The 27,986-nt window shown below is 48.4% G+C and overlaps 1 protein-coding gene across 2 annotated transcripts; it reads left to right on the top strand.

The window, feature by feature from the left end:
• Window positions 1-141: 141 nt before the first annotated feature.
• ZNF777 (zinc finger protein 777) lies at window positions 142-27,918 on the top strand. Of its 2 annotated transcripts, none has more exons than XM_072765026.1 (6): window positions 142-255; window positions 5,109-5,960; window positions 6,953-7,079; window positions 8,957-9,070; window positions 22,555-22,806; window positions 26,334-27,918. In XM_072765026.1, the coding sequence occupies exons 2-6, from the start codon at window positions 5,124-5,126 to the stop codon at window positions 27,488-27,490; spliced, it is 2,487 nt and encodes an 828-aa protein (XP_072621127.1). In that variant the 5' UTR covers window positions 142-255; window positions 5,109-5,123; the 3' UTR covers window positions 27,491-27,918. The 2 variants fall into 2 exon arrangements, with proteins under 2 accessions (XP_072621127.1, XP_072621125.1); XM_072765024.1 differs by lacking the exon at window positions 142-255 and adding an exon at window positions 664-1,015.
• Window positions 27,919-27,986: the final 68 nt, after the last annotated feature.

Raw genomic sequence — 27,986 nt, 5'->3', positions numbered from 1 at the left:
GGAGCTGGTCACATGAACTCGGGCTTCCTTTGGTGCGCCGGGCCTCTGAGATCCCTTTGTGAGCGCAGGTTTTGAAAGGGAACGGCCCGGGTTCTGGGTTTGAGACGAGCAGGGGGATCCGGCGGGAGGAAGGCTGTCGGAGCCAATCAAGCCGCCTGCAGACCCGGCACGTCGCCTCGGCCGCGCGCGGCCGCCAGCGCTCGGCTCTCCCGCCCCGGGTCTCGGCCGCGCCGCCCGGGGAGGCGAGGACCCCAGGTGAGGCCGGCGGGGCGGGGGGGGGGGGGGGCCGGGGCGGGGGGAGGCCGCGCGGTTCGGCCCGGGCTCCACGACGGGCCGGCCCGGGCTCAGGGCGTGTCCGTCGCCGCCCGGCGGCTCGCTCGACACTGTTCGCTCCTACCGGCTGTAGATGGAGCTGTCTGGGTTCCTGCAGCCTCCGACGAGCCTCGGAGTGTTTCTCTTTAAACGGCCTGAGAGGGACATGCCTCCCAGGATGCAGTTTGTATCAACATGGCAGCTGCGGTGCAGCTCCCCTGCTGAAGAGGCGCCGGGACGGCAGCGCAGCTCGCAGCCGGGGCCGGGGCCGGAGCCGGGGTCGCAGCCGCGGCCGCACAGGGGCCGCGCGCGGGCCGGGGGCCGGTGCTGAGGGCCGGGGCCCAGCTCGCGGCCGGCGCGCAGCCCGCCCGGCCGCCCGCACCGCGCGCGCCCCGCTCCGACGCCGCCGCCGGCTCGGCCGCTCCGTCCCCGCCCGCCCCGAGCAGGCCGGGCCCGACGGCCGCGCGAGCCCGGGCCGGGAAGGCAGGGCCGGGCGGGCGCCGCCTGCGGAGAGGCCGGGGGCCGGCCTGCGTGGGGCCGCGCGGCGGCGGCGGCGACTCCGGGCCCGGCCGGACAGCGCACGGCCATGGCCGAGGCGGCCCCGGCTCCGGTGAGGGCGGCCCGCGCGCGCTCGGACGCGCGGACTCGGGGCCCGGGGGACGGCCTGCGCGTCCCGGGCTCGGCGGCCCGGCCTGGGGTCTCGGTAAGGGCTGGAGACGCCGCGACGTGGGGGCGGGGTGGGGGCGGGGTGGGGGCCGGAGGGCTCGCGCGCCGCTTAACGGGGGGGCGGCGGGATGGGAGCGGGCCGGGGATCCGGCCGCCGTCCGGGCGCGGCTGCGGGGACGCCGGGGCCTGGCGCGCTCGCGGGCCCGGGGTGGGCGCCCGGGGCGGCGCGCCTCGCTCCCTGCGGAGCCGGCGCTGCGTCCGTCGGGGTTGCCGCCGCACGTTTTCCGCAGAGCTCGCCCCCGCCGGGCCTCCCGCGGCCGGAGCGCGGCGCTGACGCGGCTCTCCCATTTCGCAGAGCGGAGACACTGAGGCACAGACACCTGGCGGCGACCTGCCCGGCCGGCCCCAAGGTCACGTAGCGAGTCATCCGTGGCCCGGTGCCCGCGTCCCCAGAAATGCCTGCCTTCCCGGGCGGCGGGCCTGGACGGGGAGGGGGCGGCCCTGGCGGCGGCCTCCCCTGGGTTCGGGGGTGGGGGCCTGGCCCGCCGCGTGGCGGACGCGGCCCGTCGGGGGGGGGGGGGTGACGGCGGGGTGAGAGGCCGGGCAGCGCCCAGCTGGGCGAGCGGCTGCGTCGTGGGGAGCAGGTGACCCTCGGGCTCGGGCGCCTGGGCCTGCAGCCACTGTGTCTGGAGGGGGGCCCCCCGCCAAATTTGGGGTGTCCAGACGGATGGGGTCTGGGGAGCGAGCTCCTAAGGGCTTAGTGGCCGACGGCCTTGTGTCGTGGGCCTTTCTTAAAAATCTCCCCGCAGACCTGCTCTTTGAAGATGCAGTGGCTGTGCTGGGGAGCAGGATTGCTGCATGGGAGTCAGCGTCTGTGAGCCTCAGTTTACTGTCGTGGACAGGAAGGGGTCGGGATATATGCTTTCTAAAGAGCCTCCCGGCTCAATAAAAAAATAAATATATAAATAATAATAATCCTCTTGGAAAATAAAATAAAATAAAATAAATAAAATAAAGATTTAAGAATGCCTACCTCTGGGCTTCAGTCTCCAGGGCCCTCGAGTGGTATATAATTCTGAGTTAACCACACTGGGTCACACAAGAAAATGGCATGGCTTGCTTTCTTTCTTTCTTTCTTTTTTCTTTTTTTAAATAAATTTATATGAATGGTTATGTATATATATTTTTTCCTGCTAAGATGCATGTATCCTGGAGACCCCATCCACTTGTGATACAGGAGGTAGGGAGGGTCGGTTAAATCCTATGATACGTGGTCCAGAATTCCACCCCCTCCCCCCACCCCAACAGTTTGAGAATACCAGGTTATTAGTCTTAGATACTATATTTACAGCTCCATCCCTGTCTTTATGCTTCGGGTAAAATCAAGCCACGGGTTTATTGATATAGAGGACATCATAGCAAGGGGGGTTATTTGGGGGTGGAAAAGGGGGTATGCCCCCGTGTGCCCCTCATCCCTCTACAGTCTTCCGAATCTAAAACTGGAGAGAGCGAGTCTAGTAAGAGAGCAAAGAAATGTTATTTTCCTTTAAGCTCTGATTAAACTAGTTGGTAAAGGTATCTACTCTGCTGGCTTTAGGTACTGTACTGGAGCTTCTCCCCATTGTTTTAGTTAAACCCCTGTATTACTCTGGGGGACTAACTTGGCCCCCCAGGGAATTACCTTCTCCTATTAGTTGTAGGCAAGTACCCTAACACCCCTCCAAGGACAGGGTCATAATGTCCCTATTGTGTTGCATTATGCTAGTCATTTCCCCTGTGTGAGGCCTCTGTCCCAGGGAGCTGTCCTGTCTGCCCTCACCTACTAAGAGTTGAGAGGTGGCTTAGTTGTTAATGAGTTTTCAGGTTTAGGGGTCTGTGAACCACTTGAAAGTGTTTGAAGAATTTCGTGTGTGTGTGTGTGTGTGTGTGTGTGTGTGTGTGTGTGTGTGTGTTTTGAGGGGGAGAATTCACAACTTTCATTAGGTTTTCAAAAGGGTCCCTGATCCCAGCTTTAAGTGGAAATGTCTTTATGGACAGGGCCTCCCCCACCATAGAACCTCCCACAGGTCTTTGTTGAATCTCCAAGCCTCTCTGAATTTTAGAGGTAGAAAGGATTCAGAACTTAACTGAGCTAAACTGCTGCCTCTGTTGACAGATGAGGCCTGGAGGCAACCTACAGTGGAGGCTGAAAGGCCAGTCTCGGCAGCCAGCCCTCTCTGTGACCTTGGGCAAGTTAGTTGGCCCTCTCTAGGCTTCGGAGTCTTCATTATGCTAAGTGTGGGTAACAGTTCTCAGAGTCCTATTTCGTAGGGCTTCCTAAGGATTACGTGTGAGATCACCCTTTAAAATGCTTAACGCAGTTCACGGTGCACAGTAAATGCTGACTAACTGTTAGCTGTTATCTGACTAATTAGCTCTCACATCTGGTTAGCTGCAGAGCTACTGGATCATGCCACCTCAAAAATATTCCGCTTGAATGGGCCTTCAGTTTTCAATTCTTGGCTTGACAGCATGGTGCTGTCTCAGTGAAGGCCCTCATAAGTGAATGTATGAGCAAGTAAAGGAAAGAGAAGTGGTAGGAGATAGAAATAGGTTGAGAGGGCTCTCCTAGATGACCCAAGGAATGTCATTTACCCTAACATGTTTTTTCCCGTGACCCAATGATTTATACCATTCATTAATTCAGCAGACATTTATTGAGCACATACTGTATATCAGACTGGACAGCGGGGATGTGCTCACTTTCAAACGAAGAGAATGGGAATTTCGGTTGTATTAAAGGTTACTTGGACATGGCACAGGGATGGGCCATCAGCGCATTCGCTGAAGGAAGATTATGAGCAAATGGACAAACATGTTACAGAAGAACTTATATTGAGTTCCACTAAAGCTATTGATTGTCTGGATAAGTAAACACAGGGCTGGCCACTCAGAAGACCCTGGCTTCACCTCCCTGGCGACACAAGAATTCTCTCAACCTTGAGTGTGCAAGGTGGGGAAAAGGGAGAGAGTGCGTAATGAAAATCCCCAAAGGAATTGGTCTTCATTCTGGTTCTTGTCCCCACCAATCCTGATGTGAGTCACAGAACTGGGGGGGGCTCCAGCCCCATATCCAGTCCCCCTGGGCCTTGGCTCCTCATTCCCCACCTCACCAACTGTAGGGAAGAGCTCAGACCACCAGCATACACCTGCTGCAGTGGACCATCTACCCCGGGGACTTGGGCTTCCATACAAGTGGCTGAATTGCCATCCCCTGGCCTGGCTCGGGCAAGGTCTCTCTCTTCCCATTTTGCTCATAGCAGGAGTCAGCCTGGGATGCCCAGAAGCGCATTTGGCCTCTCCAGGAGGGGCTGGGCCCATATAACATGTCTTAGAGGCAAACCTACACCATATAAATGCTCTGAGAAATTTGACTGATAAAGTCCACAATTCAGCTTTTACCAAAGAGTATGGAGAATGTAAGGTAATTGTGTGTTCCCATTCCTGGAAGAAGGGAGGGAAAGATAACACTGGGACTGCCTGCTGACACAAGTGGAAGCAGTGGGGCCAGATGTCGAGGTCACCTTTGAGGGAAGTCTTTTAACAGCACTGGCCCCACTGGAGCCTCCTCCCCCCTCGCTGGGAGTCTCAGGGTAGTAACAGTGCCTGGCGCTGACAAAATTCTGCTGTCGTTTTAGAGTTTTGTTGTATTTGATGCCCGGTGCTCAAACTCAGTGAGGAGGCAGGTATGTCAGCTACTGTCTTCGTTTTACGTGCAGGGACACTGAGAACAGAGAGGTCAAGTAACCAGGCAGCAATCGACACGCACAGGTCTGAGGGCCAAGGCCAGTGTCCTTACCCCTCTCGTCCACTACTGGTCATGGGGATCCCTGGACATGTGTGTCATCAAGAAAGAGATGGCTCTCCCAACACAGAAGGTGGCATTGCCACCTTTTCTTTGTTATTATTAACAGTTTTATAATTGACCTCTGAATCCATGCTGGGTTCTCCAGAAGACATTCATGTCTGTGGAACATATCTTACTGCCCATGAACCTGCAGCCCCTTTTCTGTGGGTGCCTGTCTTTGGCATTTACTTTGTCAGCTGGAGACTGTGGCCTTCAATCCTGTCCTTTCTTTCCTTGAACACAGGTTCCACAGCTGGACATGGAGACCCAACGCCCATCACCTCCATCATTCCCCAGTGTTCTGCAAGAAGAAAGCCCCCGCCAGACCCCCGCTGGACTCCCCCGAGATACTCTGTTCCAATCCCGTGTTCTTCCCCCCAAAGAAATTCCTTCTTCATCTCCCCCCATCCCCCGACAAGGCTCCCTATCCCAGACTCCCAAGCTAGAGACCTCTGGCCGAATGCCGCATGTTCTCCAGAAGGGACCCTCACTCCTGTATCCTGCCACTTCTGAGCAAGAGACTCATCTCCAGGGTCCCCTGACTTCCCAAGAAGAGACCCAGTATCCACCCCCAGCTGCTGCTGAACAAGAAATCTCACTTCTCTCCCACTCCACCCCCCACCAAGAGGCCCCACTCCACTCGCCTGAAGTTCCGGAGAAAGACCCCCTGACCCTTTCCCCCACAGTTCCCGAGACTGACATGGATGCCCTGCTTCAGAGCCCTGTTGCCCAAAAAGACACTCCCTTCCAGATCTCTTCTGCAGCCCAGAAGGACACGCCACTCCCGACAGCGGAGATCACCCGCTTGGCCGTGTGGGCTGCCGTCCAAGCGGTGGAGAGGAAACTAGAGGCCCAGGCCATGCGGCTCCTGACCCTGGAGGGACGGACCGGGACGGCTGAGAAGAAGCTGGCAGACTGTGAGAAGACGGCTGTGGAGTTTGCGAACCATCTGGAGAGCAAGTGGGTAGTGCTGGGGACCCTGCTGCAGGAGTACGGGCTGCTACAGAGGCGGCTGGAGAACATGGAGAACCTACTGAAAAATCGAAATTTCTGGATCCTGCGGCTGCCACCAGGCAGCAATGGAGAAGTCCCCAAGGTAAACCACTCCCAACTGGGGCTTCCCAAGCAGTGACCGGAATTGGCATGTGTTTTAGGAGTTTCATCTAAAAGAGGGAAGAAGAGATGGTTAAGAGGAAACAGAGTGATACCTAGTTGCCAGCATCACTTCCCGAAGCTCAAGACATGCCAAAATCCAGTGATTTGTCCTGTTGATAAAGCCCTAGGGGAACAGATCAGAGAACCTGTTAGTGATCAGGGATGGTCCATTTGGAAGGGCATTCAGTTCACAAGAAGTGTGAGTTGCTTAGCAGTTCACTGTCCAGGTGGACCAAGACCCTGGTGAAATGTTTCAGAGCTCTATCCTGCCTCACAATTTTTATCAGTTGACTTATGAATTATGTTAATGCCAGTAAAAATGTGATTCCAAGAGGTATCCTAAAAAAACTAGAGAATGGTTAGGTTTTACTATTCCCAGAAGATTCTGAAAGAACTTGAATGTGGAGTGGTTTTCTTTCTAATTCTCTTGTGTGTTATCCCTGAACTCAGCCTTATGTAGGGAAGAGACTTGGACTATATTCTCCAGGCCAGCATTTCTCAAATGTTACTGTGTGCTTGAATCACCTGGGGATCTTACTAAATGCAAAATCTGATTTAGGAGTCCTAGAGTGGGGCCTAGGGGTCTGCATTCTAGTACGTCCCCTGGTGCCATGTCTGCTGGTCTGCAGACCATGCTTTATAGCAGTAAGGATTATCCCATTAGAAAGTGGACCAGCAAAATGAGGCCCTTTCTCTGTGGGGCCAGGACAGTACTGAAGTCAGGCCAGATTTCTAGAGAGGTCTGTGGTGAATACCCACATCCATGCCTTTGGGTCTTTCCCACTCCAGTCCTAAGAAGAGGTGTTTGAGCCAGAGCCGGTGGGGGGCGGGGGGCATGGAGGGTAGGGGGAGCCATCTGTTGCCTTGGGATTTGGCAGCTGAGGGCCTGTGACTGCCTTCCACTTGGTCTAAGCTGAGCTTGTGTGTTTTCAGGTCCCCGTCACCTTCGATGATGTCGCTGTCCATTTCTCAGAGCAGGAGTGGGGGAACCTGTCTGAGTGGCAGAAGGAGCTCTATAAGAATGTGATGAGGGGCAACTACGAGTCTCTGGTTTCTATGGGTAAGGAGGAGGTTCACTCACGGTGGGGGGCTTCTGTGACCCTAGCCTGAGGCTCACTTGGAAACCGTGGGAATTTTGAACTCTAGTACTACCAATAATCAAAAACAAAGAAAATTGAATTTTAGAGCACACACTCAGAATAAATGCCCACATGTACTCATGCAGCAGAAATGAGGACAACTGGTAGACAGAGGCACCACTCCACTGAGAAGCCGCTTACCCCAAAGTCTGTTCATTCTTGTTATTTTCATCAATAAGTATATTCAAGGAGGAAAACCTAGGAAAATATACTTTAGTTTTATATGTATCCTTTGCTCTGGTATGGGGAACTCTTTGGGCACACACAAAAAGTTACATATGCAAGTTGGATAGAAACTTTGATTCTTGTTAGAACTATTAATTGTATATACACATACCTCCCTGTTAGGGCAACTCTTTTTTTTTTTTTTTAACTCTTTTCTTTTTAACTCATATTTTTTCTTTTCTTTTTAAAGAGTATACATAGTTGTGAAAATTTAACAATTTAGATTTATACAGTATAGAGCAATCCCCACCCTCCCACTGGTACTGCCCCCCGAGAGGTAACAGCCATGAACCCTTTGGCCTGCATTGTTTCTCATCTTCTTTTGTGCACATGCAAACAGACACATGAGGGCAGGTGCTTGTGTGCATACAATCTGTGGTTTGCACAAATGGGATCGGTCACTTAATCTCCTGAAGGATAGGCCCTAGACCACTTTCCATGTCTGCACATATAGGCCTGCTCAGAAAGACAGTGCAGCATTCCAGATGAGCCCCTGGGTGTTTGACCTTTCTGCTGTTGATGAGCAACACGCTGATTCCACCTTCTGCCCATCACAGAGTGCTGTAATCAGCATCTCTGTGTATCCACGTGCACTTACACAAGTATTTTGGTAGCACAGATTCCAGGGAGGAGGTCTGCCCAATGAAGACGATGCATATTTACAGTATGATGGCCACGTCCCCCAGAAGGCTGTGTATAATCACACTCCAGAGTATGGCAATGCCATCTCCAGGCCCTGACCTGACTTGATGTTCTTTTGTTTTAAATATTTGTCTTCTCTGATGGGTGAAAAATGACACCTCCTTATTTTAGAATGTATTTCTTTGATGATTAGTGAACTTCTGCATCTTTTCCTGTGTTTACTGGCCAGTTGCATTTCTTCTATGAATTACCTATTTATATTTGCTTTATTTTTATTTTTTTACTAATTATAGAGGCTCTTTATTATAATAATGGATGTTAACCATTTACAGAGGAGCCTTACATCCGACGAATATTTTGACTATTATGTGTGCGTGCATGCACCTCTGTGTTTCCTTCAAGCTTCTTCATCTTGTAATTTTATTTCCAGAGTTTTAAACTGTTTTTTCTTTTTTTTTGATGTGAGGGACACTATTAGTATTTAGTATTTTAGCTTCTAGATTTTATCAGGATTCTTTTTTTTTTTACTCTGTAAAATTTCAAATCTCTCTTGTGCTTTTGGTATGAAAAGCCCAAGTAGGCATTGGCAACCTGTGAGCAACAAGATCCCTAGATGACAGGGGGCCAGTTTCTGTGCGGGGACAGGTGGCGCCCACTGCTGCTCCCACATGGGAGGCCGTGGTTAATGCACACATGTGTGCGGCTCCCCCCCACCCCAGCAACATGCATGCAGGCCCCCCATGCACGCATGCACAGGCCCACACACTGTGGTGACTCTAAGGAAGAGGGCTGGGAGGTTGACCCATTTCTTTTCCAACATTACCACTGGGAGGGTGGCTACTTCTAGTGTCCCACTCATGCAGGTGATACTTTGACAGCATCCAGTGTAACCTCACCACATAGTTTGTCTTCTTTCCTTCCTTCTGCCCAGACTATGCAATTTCCAAACCAGACCTCATGTCGCAGATGGAGCGTGGGGAGAGGCCAACCATGCAGGAGCAGGAGGACTCTGAGGAAGGCGAGACACCCGCAGATCCCAGTGCTGGTGAGTGCTCCTGGGTGGCCCAGAGCTCTGCCTTCTGGATCTTTCATCACTCAGGAGGCCCAGCATGGGGTGTTGCAGTCCACAGTAGACCGTGGAGGGCCGCTTTAGCAAGCTTTGTGCAGGAAGGAGGCCTACAGGTGCTAAGACCTGCCTGACACCTCCTTGACCCACCCCCAGTGGCCCAAGTGGCTGGTAAATAAGAATGCCATTGGGTCTCAGGGAGTATTTTGACACAACCAGGTGTCACCTCACTCTTTGCAGGAAACAAAACCAGAACTGAAAGAAAAGTGGTCATTTGTCAGGGTGCCAGTGACTGTGCCTCGTGGACCTCTCCAGAGAAGGGCTGTATCTGTGGTCCCACAGCCAGTCAGTGGAGGGATAGTGGAGGGAGAGATTTTCCATGAAATGTTGTGCACTATGCAGGACAGTGTCTAGATGGGGCAGTTTGATGGAAGCAGCAGAAAGGTGCCCGGCAGGACTAGCCATGGGTCTCAAGTACAGACTCCAGCATCAGGTGCCTGCATTTGAATCCCGGCTTCCCTGCTCACTGGCAGGATGACTTTAGTGAACTCAACCTTTTTGGAAGCTTGTTTTCCCCGCCTATAAAGTAGGATGGGTACTAAGCTGTAGGGCCTGATGTGGTGACTGGCATGTGCCAGCAGCCGTTGTCATTCTGCATGCAGTGTCATCCCTCCCCAGCCCACATGCTTGCCCCATGGGTGCTTTTGTGCTGCGTGGTCCATTTTCTGGAGCTCCTGCTTTGGAATTGCCTTTGGACTTGAATCTTCTGCCTTGAAGGTCTACAGTGGAAGCTGATCCTTGTCCTTCGCACCCAGACATCATGGGTGATCATATCTTTTGAAAAAGGATAATCTGGCTGGAGAACTCACTGGCGCCAACAGCCAGGTCTTGTTATGAAGTAATGTCGTTGATCCTGGGACCTATCGACTGGCTCCTATCAGGAGGTCCAGAGACGTACAGAGTAATGTCAGCCCAGTGAACCAAGAGCCAAGGTAGCAGAGAGACAGAAGCCTGTGAAAAAATAAGTGCTAGCGTCTTTCAGAGAAATCCAGTGTCTTTACTTTCTAGAGATTTGCCTAGAGATTTAAATGGAGAGTAGAGGCTGATAATGTGAGTTCATTCTGGCAGACAAAAAAGGTGATTTAAAGGCAGGTGAGACTGGGGACTTGGGGACAGAGAATGGCATGTGGCAGGATGTCCTTTTGTTTGGAAGAAAATAAGTCTGTATCCACAAAGTTTGAGTGGCCACAGCCAAAAACAAGGGTCACATGGGAAGAAGAGAACGATTCAAAGCAGAAGAAATAAGAAAGCAGGCCTGGGAGGCAGAGGATGAGAATATGGGAGGGTAGCTTATGGTAAATACCCTAAAATCCAGCCTGATGTCCCAGTGGGGGTTTGTGGTCTAGGTGCTGCTCCTCTAGCATCCTCTTAGTAGCGCTGGGACGACGCTGATCCCCTTCCCCTGTGTGCTGGTTCACACCCTCGTCACAGATGGGCCTCCCACAGACTAGGGCCAGAATCAAAAGCAAATAACCTCAACCCACTCTGCCTCAGGCCCAGTTTGTTCTGGCACACGCACGTCCACGGCCTGAGCTTCTGTGGGAAGTGGTAACCTCACAGAGGCTGCCTTGTAAGGCTGGAATGTTCCATTTGTTCTACTGACTATCTCCAGCCACTCGGGGCCTGGGCAGGAGGGAGGACGGGGAGGACATGGGAACCCCCGCCACACAGGGCTGGCTATAAGCTTGCACCTCTGTGTGAAACCAGAGACCCTAGCTTCTGGATAGTAGGACTGTCCTGTGAATCTATGGCTATCAGAGCCCCAAACATGCCAGCGGTAACCTGTCTGCTCTCAGGTCTTCTCCCTTAGAAGGGTGGCTGCAGAACCAGTGCCAGTCTGATACCGACGGGGAAGAGCCTGGAACGTTGAGAATTTTAATAATTTCAAGTACACTGCGCATGATGATTTTATGAACTGGCTAAGTGAATTCAGTAAACTATTATTTATGGTTTGGATCCCTAAAGGCAAGGAGATACAAAAATGATTCAGATACAATTCTGCTCTCAAAATACTCAGAGCAGGGGCTCCCATTCATGGCCCTTGAAGGTGGGTAATGGAGTAAAAGCAAACCTGAAGGCGTGGCTAGAAATCCAAGGTGTTAGTCTTTTTGAAAAGCAGTTGGATATTTTTTAGTCTTAAACTATGTTTTAAAATTTTTAAATGTTCATATGCTTGACTTAAGAATTTCCTTTCTGAGAGTCTGTAGCATGGAAAAGAATCTGAACTATGGATTAAGATGGACAGGTATTACATTATGATAGACTCGTAGCCACTAAAATCATAAATGAAGTTGTTTTTCCATATGTGTCATTTGTATGTTTATTATTTAGTTCATTGAGTATTTTGGGGGGGTCAAGTACTATGTCAAGAGAATGATAATAATAACTACCCCCACACACTCACATATAAAATTATAAAGAGCAGCGGTAGCGCTGTGAAGGTGAGCACCCAGGCCAATGAGACACCCGGTGTGGAAGACTTTCCTGCCCTGGGACAACAGAAGAGGCCTCTTTGAGGAAGTGGAATTTTTAGTGGAAATCTAAAGGGCAATTAGGAGCTCCAGTGACCCCGAGGAGAACTCACTGGAGGGAGGAAAGTCTGGAAGCCTAGAGACCAGTGGAGACTCCATAGTCCAGGCAGGCGACATGGCACAGACCAGGAGGGAAGTGTGTATCCCCGGGGACCTGTTTTGGTGGTAGGGGCTTCAAGGGACTTGCAATGGGCAGGTGTTGGCAGGGAGGCACACCCCTGCCTATGCGGCAGTAGGATGCTGGGTAGAGGACCCCAGGAGGTGCAGAGCTGGAGAAACAGCAAGAACACATCAGGCTTGAGATCCGTGGGGGGTCTCCAGGAGAAAGTGTTGAAGAAGCAGTAGAATAAAAACTTAAAAACTGAGAGATCTGAGCTAGAGACAGATATCTGGGCCTTGGTAGCACCGACCCAGTCCAGAGAAGGAGAAGAGAAAGAGGCCCGGCCATGCCCTTGGAAGGCCTGACTTAGAGCAGATTCAGAGATCTGGAATATATTGGTCTGAGTGGGGCCCAGGTGTTGGTATGCTTCCAAACGCTTCCACTATGATCCTAACGCACAGCCGGGGCTAAAAAACACTGTTGTAGGATTTGGAGAAGGAGAGAAGAAACCGAGGAACCAAAGGAAACAGGAATGGTCAGAAAGGTAGCAAGAAATGAGGATAGCCAGGGCACCTGGCTGGCTCAGTCAGTACAGCATGTGCAATTAGGATAGTGCATCGCTGGGCATTTCAGAGAAGAGTGTCTCCAGAAGGAGGGAGTATGATCAACCATGCTAAATCCTGCAGTGTGGTTTTAGTAAGGCGAAGACTGACATGTCACCGGATCTGCAGGTTGGCAACACCAGTGACCTCAGCAAGAGAAGCGTTGGTGGTGCGATGAGGTGGAAGCCCTTTGGAGTGGGTTGAGGGGAGGATGGGAGGCGAGGGAGGCAGCACACATCATCAGCTGTTTCAGGTTTAGCTGTGAGTGGGGAGTGGAAATACCGGGCAGTAGCTGGGGGTGGGGGTGGGGGTGGGGATCTTATTTGCTTAAGATGGGGATTGCTAACACCAGTGTGAAGTGCTGATGGCAGTGATCCAGTTGATAGGGGAAGTTAATGAAGTAGAAATGGAAAATGTAAATGTAACATGAAGTCTGTGATGTAAACAAAAGATAGGGAAAAACTGAATGGAAACATAATGAAATCGTATCTCTTTATGCTTTGTAGAATGTTCTGAAATAAGTATGTATTATTTCTTATTCAGTAAAAATAATTTTTAAAAAACCACAATGCATGAAGAAAGGCTTCGAGTTAAAGATGGCAGGTTGAACATGTGTTTACTCCTACCTCCCAGAATCCTCCTAAAGCAAGAGCGAAGGGACTTGTAAAAGGAATGAACCAGGAGACAACAGCAACCACATTCTGGAAGCCTGAAAGCAGATGACTGGGTGATCACTGATTTAGAAAGCTAAATCCAAAATTGGTATTGAGGAAAGCAGAAAAGAAACTTAATTTGCACTCCACTCCCAGCCCCTACTCAAGATGTGGGAATGAGCCTTACCAGAGACGCTAGGTATCTCTGGAAATGAAGGCAAGGTGCAGTTAAAAACAGGATGGGTGAGACATCTTGCAGAAAAGCATGTGAGCACTACCATGTCCGCTCCACAGCCTCCCTGAGTCCGTATAGCCAGCATCTGCCTCTCCCAGCCCCAGGAGATAGCCGAGGCTTCTCTGGAGAAGCCAGACGAGAGAATGTCTGAACTCGGACACCAGGCACAGTGGAGGGTGGAGCTCCATGCTGGAAACAAGAGAATAAGAGGAGTATGATGTGCAGATACTGAGATCTCCAGCCTTCATGCCTAACTTGGCTCTCAAGCGATGGAGCATCTGGGATGGAACCCCCAGGGAGCATGCTGGACGAGTCTTGCCCGGACACTTTGGGGACCAGAACGAGAACGAGGTACCTCCTCATGAAATGACTCAGCAGAGCCATCCTACTGGGAAACCCTTCCCTAGCAAGCCCTACCTAAATGCACCAAACTTTTAGTCTCTTTGGAGTATTCTAATTTTAAATACAGACAACCAAGAACCACAGACATTTGGGAAAAGCCTCTCGTATACAGAGACCAAAGGAAAAGAAAGCAGAAAAAGTAAATTTGAAAGAAACCATGCAGAGACATTTTTAAAACTATGCTTAAATATATATATATATGCTTGTGTAATATTTATAACATATATATATTTCACATTCCTTAAAGAGATGAAAGAAGTGAATACATCCATGATCCAAAAGTATAATGCTTATTATAAAAAAAATAGAAAAGAACTCTTGGAATTTAGAAATAATACAAATTAAAAAGTGTTAGAAGATAAAGTTGAGTACCTGTCCCAGAAAATAGAGCAGAAAGACAAAAGAAATAGTAAAAGAATCTTAAAAGTCAAAAGAAAGACAAAAGAAAGAAAGACAAAAGAAATAGTGAAAGAATCTTAAAAAGTAAAGGTTGGAACTCCAAATAACAAGAATATCAGAGAAAAAAGAAAAAGAAAAGCAAATATAGGGAGGAGGGAATTAGCATGAAATAATTCAAGGAAAATTCTCAGCACTGGAAGACCGGTTTCCCAGATTGAAAGAGCCCAGCAGCTGTCCAGAACAATGGATGAAACCAGACCTCTGCCTTAGATACTTCAAGCAAGAAGTTTCGGAGCAAGTGAGGACAAAACAATCTTATAAGTCTCCGAGGGGTAGGGAGGGCCGGCGGAGGGGAGGGAGTTCATACAAAGGAACAAGAATAGAATAGCCTTGGACTTTTCAACGATATTGGAGAAGACAATAGAGCAATACCTTTAAAAGTCTCTAAATTTTAAAATTGGAAAATATTTTCTGACCATTCTAGAATTTTATATCAGTCAGACTATTCTCATTAAATGTGAGAGATGAAATCGACATTCTCAAGGTCTCCCATGCACCTTTCCTCAAACTGGGGGAGGCGCTTTGCTGAAATGAAGAAGCACACCAAGAAAGAGGTGTCAGGAGCTCCAATACAAGCAAGGCAAGAGCAATCCCCAGTGTGCTGCCTAAGGGGGAGCCCAAGAAGACAGCTTTGTGCCTCGGGGCAACCAGTCCAGACTGGAGCACATCAGAAAATTGTGAAAAATTTTTCCTCCGAATAGATGAAATTAAGAAATACCCATTCTGTCTGAATGTTTTGAGGAGAGGCTTACAGAAAGGGTGGGAGAGTTTGGAGCTGACTTAATGAAAATAGTAAGCTAAGCCAAGGAAAAAATTATAAACCCCAGGGAAGACAAAAAGTTTCCCCAGACATAGAAAAATAACTGTAGTATACTACCCACTTCAATTTTATGTAACATTTATGTAATCTAATAATGTAAATGCTCAGTATTAATCCAACCAGAAATGCAAACTAAATTGGAATGGTCAGGGATTCGGAAGTCGACAGGTGATGTTTACCATGAAAATTCAATGAATAGCAATAGGAGTATGTTCCTTAGAGTTATGAAGGGAAATGACCAAAGAATCAACTAGAGGAATTGGAAGAGTTGCCCCTAAGGAGCAGGAAATATGGGTTGGTAGTGGGAAGAGAGCTTTTTAAAAACAACTTTTGAAAAACTAATGCTCAGTCTGTGTGCATATATAACTTTTAAAAAATATTTTATTTATTCCAGGGAGAGTGAGCAAGCATGAGCAGGGGGGAGGGGTCAAGGGAGAGGGAGAAGCAAACTCCGTGCTGAGCAGGGAGCCCAACACAGGGTTCAATCCCAGGACCCCAGGAACATGACCTGAGCCAAAGGCAGATGCTTAACCGACTAAGCCATCCAGGCACCCCCATATATAACTTTTTAAAAAAAGATTTCAAAAATCTTTTGAAAATTGGGGCACTTGGCTTGCTCAGTCCAAAGAGTGTGTGACTCTTGGTCTCAGTGTCTTGAGTTTGAGCCCCATGTTAGGTGTAGAGATTACTTAAATAAAATTTTTTTAAATGCATTAAATAAAGACTTTAAAAATAAATATGCCAAAAATTTTAAAAATCTAACAGAAAGTACAGCCATAAAAAGGTTGGAAAGCCAACGTCAACCATCATTTCTCTGCTTTCAGCTGGTGGAAAAAGTTAATGTGACAACACTGGTTTTTACTGTCTAGTAAAATGCAAAGTTTCATCAGCATAACTCAAAAAAGAATAAATGCAGAGAGAGTGAAAATCCCACACAATTCTCTCTCAAGACAACACTTTATTCCTTCCAATTTATGAGCATATGGTAATACACACACACACACACACACACACACGGCTTTAATTATATAAGTAATACATAAATAAATTCTCATTGTAAGAAAATCCAACAATATAGAAGTACATTGGCAACTTGCTTTTTAATTACATATCTTCAACATCTTTACATGTCAGAATATATAAATCTATCTTTTCTTAGTAGCGGATTGTAGTATCCTATGTATTGACTTCATAATTTATTTAAATGAATTCCCATTGATGTACATTTAGAGTGTTTATAAGTTTCAATGCTTCGTGAAAGATCTTTTATAAGTAAATCTTGTGTACTTCTCGAAACTTATTTAGATGTAGACTTTCTTGGGATACCTGTGTGGCTCAAGTTGGTTAAGCATCTGCCTTCAGCTCAGGTCATGACCTCAGGGTCCTGGGATGGAGCTCGAGCCCTGAGTTGGCTCCCTGCTCAGCAGGGAGTCTGCTTCTCCCACTCCCTCTGCCCCTCCCTGCCCCCCCCCCATGCACATGCATTCTCTTACTTTCTCTCAAGTAAATAAATAAAATCTTAAAAAAAAAAAAAAAAGTATCCTGGGCCAAAGGATATACCCATTTAAAAATTTGATACAGGGCACCTGGGTGGTTGAGTGTCTGCCTTTGGCTCAGGTCGTGATCTGAATGGAGTCCCACATCGGGCTCCCTGCAGGGAGCCTGCTTCTCCCTCTGCCTGTGTCTCTGCCTCTCTCTCTCTGTGTCTCTCAGGAATAAATAAATAAAATCTTTAAAAAAAATAAAAATTTGATACATATTTTAAAATTTCCCTCAAAACAATTGTGCCAGTTGATACGCCTTCAGTTTATACACAAACATGAGACTACCTCTTTCCCCACACCCATGCCAATAGTAGGTACTGTTTATCTTTTTATTATTTGCCAAAGTGATGGGTAGAAAAGACAGTATTTTAATGCTTTCATTTGACTTCTGTAAGAGTGATGTTGAGCCTATTTCCATACCTTTAATGATCACCAGGATGTTTTATTTTATTAATTATCTTCTGATCATTGTCCTTTTGGATTATTCATCTTTTTATTATTAGCTTGTAAAAGCTTTTTTTTTTTTGTAAAAGGTTTTTAAAAGTTAAAGATATCAGCTCTTTTCTCATGTATATGAATATGTTTTTGAATATATGGTTTACCTTTGTATTTGTGTGTGTGGTATGACTATTTTAAATTTTTATATGTTTGAATTTATCAATTTTAAGTTTCTATATATTCAAATTTACCCATAACCTTTTTTTGGTCTGGGTTTCGTATTAAGTGTAGAAATACTTAGCCCCTTATTCAGTATATGATTATAGTTCTTGAGCCTATGAGCTTTTCAAAAACCTCTAAAAATATTTGAAATCTGAAGTAAAATATTTCTTGCTCCAGAAAACAAAAGGAAAATTGCAAAATGCAAACAGTTAAGTATTTTAACTAAGTGTCTGCAAATATAACATTATATCAGCTTCATTAACTATTAAATGTAGTGCTCACAAACACATGATACATTTGGAAACAATTTGTAGGATAAATTTTTTTTCCCATCTTGCAAGAGTTCTTAGGAAGAAATATAATTACAGAGATCACTAGCCAAGCACAAATTAAATAAGTTCCTCATCACCCAACAATGTCAAGGCAGAGCTACAGAAATTGTTTCAAAAAGATTTACACCTAAAAAAAAAAAAAAAAGATTTACACCTAAAAATGAGAGTTGGTATGTGTTGGGCACATGTAATATCTGCTATGATGGGCCAGACAGCCTCTAGAAGGAGGATCTGAAGTCCCAGAGGGCTAGGCACAGCCACTTCCTCAGCTCAGAGTTGTAAAGAAAAAAAAAAAAAAAAAGGAAAGGAGGTGGTTTTTTCCCTAATAGTAGTATGATTTAATTATTTGTATCTAAATTTGTATTTTTTTTAATTTTTATTTATTTATGATAGTCACACAGAGAGAGAGAGAGAGAGAGAGGCAGAGACACAGGCAGAGGGAGAAGCAGGCTCCATGCACCGGGAGCCCGACGTGGGATTCGATCCCGGGTCTCCAGGATGGCGCCCTGGGCCAAAGGCAGGCGCCAAACCGCTGCGCCACCCAGGGATCCCTAAATTTGTGTTTTATCAGTAATTCATTTTGATGTGAAGATTGTTTTCTTACTGGGAAGCCAGTTGTCCCCACTCTATCCATTCATTTCCACTCCATTTATTTAAAACTTTCCCCCAGTGGTTTCAAATTCTACCTTTGATTGCAAACTATATTCCTGCAATATACGTGCCTTTTGGTTTTTTTTTAAGATTTTATTTATTAACGAGAGACACACAGAGGCAGAGAGATAGGCAGAGGGAGAAGCAGGCTTCCTGAGGGGAGCCTGATGTGAGACTTGATCCCAGGACCCCAGGATCACACCCTGAGCAGAAGGCAGATGCTCAACCACTGAGCCACCCAGACATCTCATCCTTTTTTTTTTTTTTTTTTAATGGGAGAACAAACGACTGCTTATAAATGCAATTTGATTGTCAATACTCCTTCAAAAGTTGTTTAGGGTGGGGAAAACTTTTTGGTGAGAGACAACTGGCTTCCCTACTGTCCAACAAGTAGAGGAGAGGGGCAAAAATGTGTAAATACAGTACATTTCAAGGGGGGAAGAAGTAAACGCCATAGAGAGGAGCACAGTTCTGTTCAGCTGAGAACATTGTAAGAGGTTGAGCAGAGTGAGGTCTTGAAGTAGGGGCGGGTACTGGAAGGCAGTGGTCTTCAAGCTGGAGTACCAGTGCCCTTGAGGTCCAAGGAGACTTTCCAAGAGGGACATGCCATAGCTGGCTTTGAGAGTTCAATAAATCCTTAGTCAATCTGTTCTCATTCGTAAAACTCATCAATGAGAGCACACAACACATACAGCCCCTGTGATGCTCATCCTCACCAATCACATCCCTCACCCATCCCCAGCTGATGAAGGAGTTCTTTCTCCGAAGTAGAAAAAGCCCTCTAGGTTACAGAGATGGTCCAGCTAGCAGGGGTAGGAGACCACAAGTGCAGCGCCCTGGGGCCTGGATGGCAAATTCTTTTGCAAGTTAGATCATTTGCAATACTTTGCTTTCAACAAAATTGAAAAAGAACCTAATTAAGTTGTCAGCTAATAGGTCATTAGAAACAATTTTTGATGATATGTTAACCATGTGCTTTCATAGCATTATAATTCGGAACAAATTCAAAGAATCAAGTGATGTTTCTGTAACAAAGCTCCTGCCAGCCCATCTATATATCTAATGTAAATGAGCTTCCCCCATGCTTGTATTTATGAAAACGAAAAATAGGAACAGATTTTATTCCGAACTCTCGTCTCAATCAAGTAATAAAGAATATTCATTCTCAGATAAGCAAACTAATTGGAAGAAAAAAAACTCCTCTCCATCTTTGTAAGAGCCATTTCCAATGTCTTCGGTGTTCTGTCTTGAGTGACTGTGCATCATTCGTTAGTAACAATAACGAAGGATAACTTAAGCCAGGAAAACAATCAACACTTAGAGCCCCATGGTTATTAGAAATGAAAGCAAAATTAAGCTTTCAATTTACATACACATTTTTGTGGCAGAGTGGTAGATGAGGAAATCAGTAAAAGGCTGCTGAACATAAAAATATGTTCTATTCGGATAAAATTCTGTGGGCAAAGTGGGAATGGAAATAGAAGTTCACGGTGAAAAGGAATGATCTAAAAATTTCAACTATCAAAGAAGAACTTGTTTTTGTATTTTTTAAGTGAATAATGGTGGGTTGAAAATTGCTGGGGTTCTCAGATCCCACTGGTGACGTTAAAAAGTGACGAAAGACTATTTTAAACCATTAATATTTACCATACTCCAGAAATTACATCTTTTGCAGTTACTGACGCATTTTATATGTTTATTCAAAAACGTGCAAAGGAGCGCTTAGTTTTTAAAAAGTGCTGTAGGGAGGAGGCACAAAAATATTTTCCGGAGTTTGTGAGGTCAGGGAAGGTATTTCTCTGACGCTGGAGTCATGGTGGTACTTATGGCTCTAGCGCGGAGACAGGTATTTGCAGAGGGAGGAGCCCAGTGGCCAGAGAGATGCAGCAGGGCTCAGGGAGCCAGCAGAGGGCGGGTCTCTGCTTCTCCCCAGGAGGGAGAGAAAAGGGGAACAGCAGGACAACTGTGAGCTAGAGCAGGAGCAAGGCAGGGATGTGAGTGAGGGTGACTTCCTCTTTTTTGTGAGACAGAGATTAGGATGAAGATGTTTTAAGACTTGGTTGTGGGGAAGGCAGGCAGGGTCCGAGTTTGAAGCTGTAGATAAGGCATCGGGGGCCATCAGAGCTGCTCTGCTACTCCACACGGTTGGTTGGAGATTGGGTGGCTGCTCAGAGGAGAATTCAAGCATTCTTGAATTCTCAGAGAGAACCCGGTTTTGAGTCCCAGGGCATCAGCTGCTAGCATCCTGAGTGGATCTGGTTTCCCGACTTTTAGCTTGGGGATCATGAGCAGGTGTAGTTAACAGCGAGGAGGCTTCCCAGGAGCACGGACTGTTGGCCTTGTTTACGAGTTTCCTGGTTTCTTTTCTCTTTCCACAGCACTTATCACCTTCTGACACACCATATAACTTATTAATTATGTTTATTACCTTAGGTAAGATGTCTGAGGGTGGGAAGCTCTGTTCTGTTCACCGATGCATCCCAAGTCATTAGAATAGTCCATCGCACATAGTTGGTGCTCAATAAGTAACCACTGAATAAATGAATTCAGTGAATGAATATGTTTATGCATTATACATTTATAATTTCCTTAATTAACAAACAAGTCATCTTTAGCCTGTGAGGGAGTTTATGCTGGGCACAGCCCTCCCCATAGGGAAGAGAGTAAAGTTGAACTCCTACCTCACACTCCACACAAAGTAAAAATAAATTTTAGATGGAACAAAGACCGAAGTGTAAATAATAAGACAATAAAAAAAAAAAAAACCTTGAAATAAAATCCAGGAGACTACATGAGCCACCCAGAAGCAGAGGAGACCCTCTTCACTGAAAACCCAGAAGCCATACAGGAAGGAGGGACATGTGTGTGACCATAGGAAAACTTAAGAAAGCAGCCTGATAAGAGGTGGCAAAGTCAACAGACCAGCACTAGATTTGGGGACTGTTTGAAATGCTGATAAGAGAAAACGGGTTATCTTTAGCAGAACCAAAGGACTCTTAGTTGACAAAAACAGAACACAGTTCATACAGAGTCAACTTGAAAAGGCCAAGAAGGAAAAGAAATGATATTCAGATTGCCCTAGCCAGGACAGTGGGATTAAAGTATCAGTAAATTATCAATTTACACCCATCTGACTGAGGAAAATGTAAAAGAGCAGTGGTGTCTGTTGCTGGCAGGGAGGCCAGGGAAAAGGATGTTCTCCTGCACAGCTGGTAGAAATATGAATTGTCATAGCCTTGTTCAAAAGCAGCCTGATGACATCTATCAGATTAAAAATAGCCACACCTTTGACTCTGCAGCCCCACTCCTGGGACTCGTGTGGAAATAAAACCCCTCTTTTTTAGTTAGGCATGTAAATCCACATGTGATTGCAGTACACATTTGCATCATGCAGAAGACCCAGAACAAAAAAGAACGTTCCTTGGGAAGGGGATGGCTGAACACACTGCAGCACTGTCCTCACCGTGGGACTACGGGCAGCATTTAGGAAGGCAGTGGCTCTACAGAAACTGCTTTGAAGGGATTTCTACAAGATATTTGAGAAAAGGAATGGAGAGGACTCTGTATATGCCAATTTTTATTTCTTTAAACCAATAATGGCCAGAAAATGAAAGCAGATAAACATAAATGTGTTGCCTTAAATACCTACATAAGCATAGAGGAAAAATACTATGTTAATTACAGGGGTTACGTGGGGAGGTCATAGCTGTGAAATGGGAAGGAATGGGCAGCGGAAGGCAAATGGAAAGAGAAAAAATACTGCGCTAAAAGAATATGTGCTAAATTTCATTTATGCAAAAGGATGCCTGTGTGTGTGTTGACATTTGAAATTACCTGCAGACCTATTGGCAAGTTAAAAAAAAAAAAAAAAGGGCAATGTGTGTAATCAGATGCTGTTTAAAAACCCAAGAGTTCCAAATGCACCCAGATGTGGTGCTTGTGACTCTGGGCTGGGGCAGGGGCTCCGGGATGTCTGGTCTGTCAGCCTTGGACCTGGGTGGGGTGGGGGCTGGAAAGGTGTGCAGGGTGAGGAGGTGATTAGCCTTTTCATTATTCATTTTGACTAAGAGAGAGAAATTTTTGACTTTGGCCTGACCCGGGAAAGGGAATTAAGATCTTGTTTATAAAAGAAAAAAAAAAAAAAAAACAACCTGACAATACAATTTTTTTAAATGGAGGAGTCATAGAACACAAACTCTGCATCTATTTTAACTTTTAGTCTGGTTTGTACTGATATTCAAGGCTACAGAATGTCCAGAAAATTCTATGTCTGCTCACTCGGCATTATATTTCCTCATGGTCTCTGAGAATTTTTGAGATGTCAATCCTAGGCTTCAGAAACCTAGTGCAATGAATGTGTTCTGGGTTCTTTCATCCTCTCGTCTACTCCCCCCACCCCTCCCTACCTGCTCAGCACACGACGGGATCGTGATTAAGATCGAGGTGCAGACCAACGATGAGGGCTCAGAAAGTCTGGAGACGCCGGAGCCCCTGATGGGGCAGGTGGAAGAGCACGGCTTTCAGGACTCAGAGCTTGGTGACCCGTGTGGAGAACAGCCAGACTTGGACATGCAGGAACAGGAGAATACGTTGGAGGAGTCCACAGAAGGCTCCAGTGAGTTCAGCGAGCTCAAACAGATGCTGGTGCAGCAGAGAAACTGCACAGGTCAGTTGGACAGGTGCAAGCCTGTGGGCAGGCTCCTGCTGTGTGGGGAAGTTGGGCTCTCCTTCAGAGAGGTCATTTGACATTGATGGGTTCACAGGTGTGACAGCCCAGGCATGGCCTCAGGTGCTGGTTTCCTGCCTCAGGATTTATAAGAATCTGTCTCTGGGCTGGGGAGAAAGTATTCCAGCCAAAGACTAGGTCAGATGCCCACCCCAAGGGATCCCAGAGATCACCTCTACAACTCCCTCCTTCTATAGGCACAGAAGGTCAAATAAAATGCCCAAAGTCATGCAATTGTGGGAAGGCTAGAACTTCCATCTCCTGATGTGTTTTTGATAGTACTTCTGTCACACTAGAAGCCTCAGTGATCCAGAGAGCTCAACCCTGGCCAAGCATGTTTTTTAAAATAACAGACTGTACTGTCTCTTCCTGCTACAATCTAGCCGTCACTTATGTTTAATTATAAGATAGCTGGGTCGCCCGGATCCCTGGGTGGCACAGCGGTTTAGCGCCTGCCTTTGGCCCAGGGTGCGATCCTGGAGACCCGGGATCGAATTCCACATCGGGCTCCCGGTGCATGGAGCCTGCTTCTCCCTCCGCCTATGTCTCTGCCCCCCTCTCTCTCTCTCTCTCTCTCTCTGTGTGTGACTATCATAAATAACTAAAAATTAAAAAAAAATATATCTGGGTCGCCATCCTGCGCTCTCTTGCTCCTTATGAGTTCAACAGTGAGGAAGTGGGCTCTCAGCAGCCTGATCTCAGGACATCTTGTGTGGCTGATTGTCTAATGCGGTCCTGAGAAAAGCTCAAGCTTGTCATCCCGGTGTACTTTCTACACACACTATTAAACTTAGCTGCTGTTTATTCAGGAGTTTTTCAACTATATTCATAAATGAAATCAGCCTGATCCTTTCCTGAATCATTCTCATCTAGTTTTAGAAGTAAGATTATACTCAACTTATGAGGTGAAATGGGAAGCTTTTTCTATATTCTGAAAATGTATAAGAATTAAGTGAATTCTACCAAATTTTTAAGGAACACACTTAGGTGTTTTGTTTTGTTTAAAGATTTTATTTATTTATTCATGAGAGAGGCAGAGACACAGGCAGAGGGAGAAGCAGGCTCCGTGCAGGGAGCCCAACGTGGGACTCGATTCCAGGACCCCAGGATCATGCCCTGGGCAGAAGGCAGATGCTCAACTGCTGAGCCACCCAGGGATCCCAGTTTTGTTTTTTTGTTTAGATGTTTTAGTTATTGGCTCTTTTGCATGTAAACATCATAGCAGTTTCTGTACTATTTGTACTTAGAATTGTATCTACATCCATTTTATTTAATAGTTTTTTTAAAGTATTATGCTGATGATATTTAAAAATTTTTTCATTTTCTCTGTAGAGAATTTCTTTGTAGTTGGCCTTTATGCACTTCATAAAATGCCACAGACATCCTTCTTGATCAAAAGATATGGATCTAATTCCTTGTTTTTAAATAACTGCATGATATTCCCGAAAGTGTTTTAATACACAGGCTGTCTGTGTAAAACAGGGGAAGGTGCAGGGCAGACCATGAGGCTCTGCTGCAGTGGAGCCTCCAAGTAGAAATGCCAGCCTGCCCTGGGCACTCCCATTCATTCCAGTGAGAACTTCAGGAAAGTACTACGCGGTACTTGTTGCTGTTGTGTCCTGGATTTTAGGGCCAGCTGTTTCATTCTTATTTCATTAAAGGGGAAACAAATACAAAAAAGAAGCTTTGATGCTCAAGGAGAGTTTCAGTGTCCCAAGGTGCCTATTGCCCCTGTGTCGCATTTTCAGGGTAAGCCCCCAGGTGACTAATTGCCGACCTCTGAAGCTGCCTCCTCCTTCCAGATCTTTTAGGCATCATGTTCCTTGGCTGTTCTGGTTTACTTTCTACTGAAAGTCCTAACAGGGCCCAGGCAGTACCAGCCACGACAGGAGGCCTGAGCTGGGACTGGCATACCTATGTCCCAAGTGTGACCCCACTATTTCCTGGGTTCGGAGAAGCAGCAGGAAGTGCCAAGGCCCAGCAGTCACTACCAACTACTTTGTAAGACCTGGGCCAGCTCATGCACACTGCCAGCTGGTTTCCCTGTCAGCTAAGGGGCAGACTAGATGGTCCCTAAGATGCAAGCTCTGAAAAGGTCTGGCTTTACTTTCTTTGGAACTATCACTTGGTATCTCTGGGGCTTGGATGCTCCACATCTGTGAAATGGGGATAATTCTTGCCTGGCTTATCCTATAAGAGATTGTGAATAAAAAGACACAAGTTCTCAGGCAAGAACTCGAAAAGTTCTCATTTATTTGCTGTTAAGAATACTGCAAATGTGGACTATTATGGCAGCTTCCATCTGACAGGTGGGCTCAGAGAAGTGAGTGCCTTCTCGAGTCCCATAGTAACTGAGAACAGAGCTCTGCAATTGACAGCTTTTAGGGAGTGCCAAGTAAGTACGAGGCATTTGAGAAAATGCAAATAGGAGTCCGTGTCGAGGGCACTCCTCTTCCCTAGGACTTACATTCTGGGGAAACACTGTAGAATAGAACACCTTGTACATGATCTGGTGCTCCGAAAGGGCCAGCATAGAGGATGGAGGGCCAGGGAGGAGGAAGACATCCTACAGTTGGGGTATTCACAGAACTAAACTTACTTTGTGCACTGCCCGCATACCAGAATCCGAGAGACAGGCAGAAGAAACCCTCGGCCCTAGGTCCAGGGTTGGTAGGGTCAGAGCAGGTGAGTCACCCACCAGGAAGGAGAGGGGGTTGTAGTGCTCCATGAGCAGGCCGGGGGTCCTGAGTCCTGGGGTGGCTGTGTGCTGGCTGCCAGGGAGGGGTTGAGGGCCGTAGGTGAAGGAAGGTTTTAGGGCAAAGACAGGATTGGAGCTGCGTGATTTGGAGCCATGGAGAGGAGGGAGAGATTGCTGGAGGAAGGTGAGTACAGGTGGTGCTTTCAAGAAAGCAGCAGACCAGTAAGGCTGGGGGAGTTCAGGCAGAGGAAGGCCTTAGAGCTGGAAATGGAGCCTGATGAGTCCGCACCCTTTCCATACAGGTGGTAGAAACCCAGCCCTCAGGTAGCTCAGGTGCACAAGGGAAGGGGTGCTTATTGATCCACATAACTGCTGGGTCTACAAGGCTGCAAGCTTCAGGCACCTTGGGCCCAGGGGTCTGGCGGGGGAGGGTGCCTGCGTGTCCGTGTCCTAATTTCCTGCCGGTGGTGTCCACCACCATCTTGGGGAGATGGGCTCCCACCGCATAGGGTTCCCAGAGAGGGCTCCCATGGGCCATGTGAGGCCTGGGCTCCTTCCTGAACCAAGGCCCGAGGCCCCACAGAGGTGGGCGCCCGCGGGCTACAGGGAGCAAAAAGGAATGTTTTCCCCAAAGGCGGCTCCAGGGCAGAGGATGCGCAGGCAATGTGGGGGGGCAAGGGCGAAGGCACCCTACCTGCCTACTTCCAGGGCAGAGGCCCCCGGGCAACAGGCTGATGTCTGTCCGTCTCTCTCCCTGTCCCTGGAGCAGAGGGGATCGTGATCAAAACCGAGGAGCAGGAGGAGGAGGAGGAAGATGAGGAGGAGGACGAGCTGCCCCAGCACCTGCAGGCCCTCGGGCAGCTGTCGGGGCGCTACGAGACCAGCATGTACCAGACCCCGCTGCCCGGGGAGCTGTCCCCCGAGGGCGAGGAGAGCCCCCCGCCGCTGCAGCTAGGCAAGCCTGCGGTGAAGAGGCTGGCGCCGCCGACGCACGGGGAGCGGCACCTGGGCGACAGCCGCGGTTCCTCCAGCCAGCAGCAGCGGAACCGGCGCGGCGAGCGGCCGTTCACCTGCATGGAGTGCGGCAAGAGCTTTCGGCTGAAGATTAACCTCATCATCCACCAGCGCAATCACATCAAGGAGGGGCCGTACGAATGCGCCGAATGCGAGATCAGCTTCCGCCACAAGCAGCAGCTCACGCTGCACCAGCGCATCCACCGCGTCCGCGGCGGCTACGCGTCTCCCGACCGCGGGCCCGGCTTCGCCCCCAAGCACACGCTCAAGCCGCGCCCCAAGTCGCCCAGCTCGGGCAGTGGCGGCGGCGGCCCCAAGCCCTACAAGTGCCCCGAGTGCGACAGCAGCTTCAGCCACAAGTCGAGCCTGACCAAGCACCAGATCACGCACACGGGCGAGCGGCCCTACACGTGCCCCGAATGCAAGAAGAGCTTCCGCCTGCACATCAGCCTGGTGATCCACCAGCGCGTGCACGCGGGCAAGCACGAGGTCTCCTTCATCTGCAGCCTGTGCGGCAAGAGCTTCAGTCGCCCGTCGCACCTGCTGCGCCACCAGCGGACTCACACGGGCGAGCGGCCCTTCAAGTGCCCCGAGTGCGAGAAGAGCTTCAGCGAGAAGTCCAAGCTTACCAACCACTGCCGAGTGCACTCGCGGGAGCGCCCGCACGCCTGCCCCGAGTGCGGCAAGAGCTTCATCCGCAAGCACCACCTGCTGGAGCACCGGCGCATCCACACGGGCGAGCGGCCCTACCACTGCGCCGAGTGTGGCAAGCGCTTCACGCAGAAGCACCACTTGCTGGAGCACCAGCGCGCGCACACGGGCGAGCGGCCCTACCCTTGCACGCACTGCGCCAAGTGCTTCCGCTACAAGCAGTCGCTCAAGTACCACCTGCGGACCCACACGGGCGAGTGAGCGCGCCCGCCGCGCCGCCCGGCCAGGTGCGCCACCAGGTGCGCGGCCCGGCCCGCCCCGGAGACCTACCCGGCCGCCGCGAGGCCCGAGCCGGGCGGGCAGGGGCGGGGCGCCCCCAGCCCCTTTGCTGTGAGCCCCCTCTCTCCTTTCGTCCCTCCTCCCAAGGACACGGGGGTAGTGAGACCAGGTCGCTTGCTGCCGTGTTTACCGAGGGCCCCGGGGGGGAGTGCGCGGACCTGGGGAACCCCTTCGGGCTGTTAATTTCCTTGACAATAAAATGGATGAAACCAATCAGCACGGGGGGAGTGATTTGGCCGCCGGCCACTCGGAGGGGCGGTGCAGGGCCACTTAGTTGGGGAATAGAACTTTATAATTACCTTTTGGATACTGTGGTTCTATTTGATAATAATAGAGTAATTTTTAAAAGACGAGCGTTTCCTGTTTGCCGTTTTTGTTTGGTTTTTGAAGGGGAGGGTTTCAGAAGGTGGCCGAGGGC

This window comes from Vulpes vulpes, chromosome 7 (assembly GCF_048418805.1).
Source record: "Vulpes vulpes isolate BD-2025 chromosome 7, VulVul3, whole genome shotgun sequence".
NCBI lineage: Eukaryota > Metazoa > Chordata > Mammalia > Carnivora > Canidae > Vulpes > Vulpes vulpes.
The sequence above is the reverse complement of the archived record's forward strand: the minus strand, read 5'-3'. Positions and strand labels throughout refer to the sequence as shown.

Coding starts and splice junctions, on each gene's coding strand:
- ZNF777 (XM_072765024.1), top strand. CDS start 899: ATGGCCGAGGCGGCCCCGGCTCCGGTGAGGGCGGCCCGCGCGCGCTCG. Junction 1,016..5,108: donor CGGCCCGGCCTGGGGTCTCG/GTAAGGGCTGGA, acceptor CCTTGAACACAG/GTTCCACAGCTGGACATGGA. Junction 7,080..8,956: donor CGAGTCTCTGGTTTCTATGG/GTAAGGAGGAGG, acceptor CCTTCTGCCCAG/ACTATGCAATTTCCAAACCA.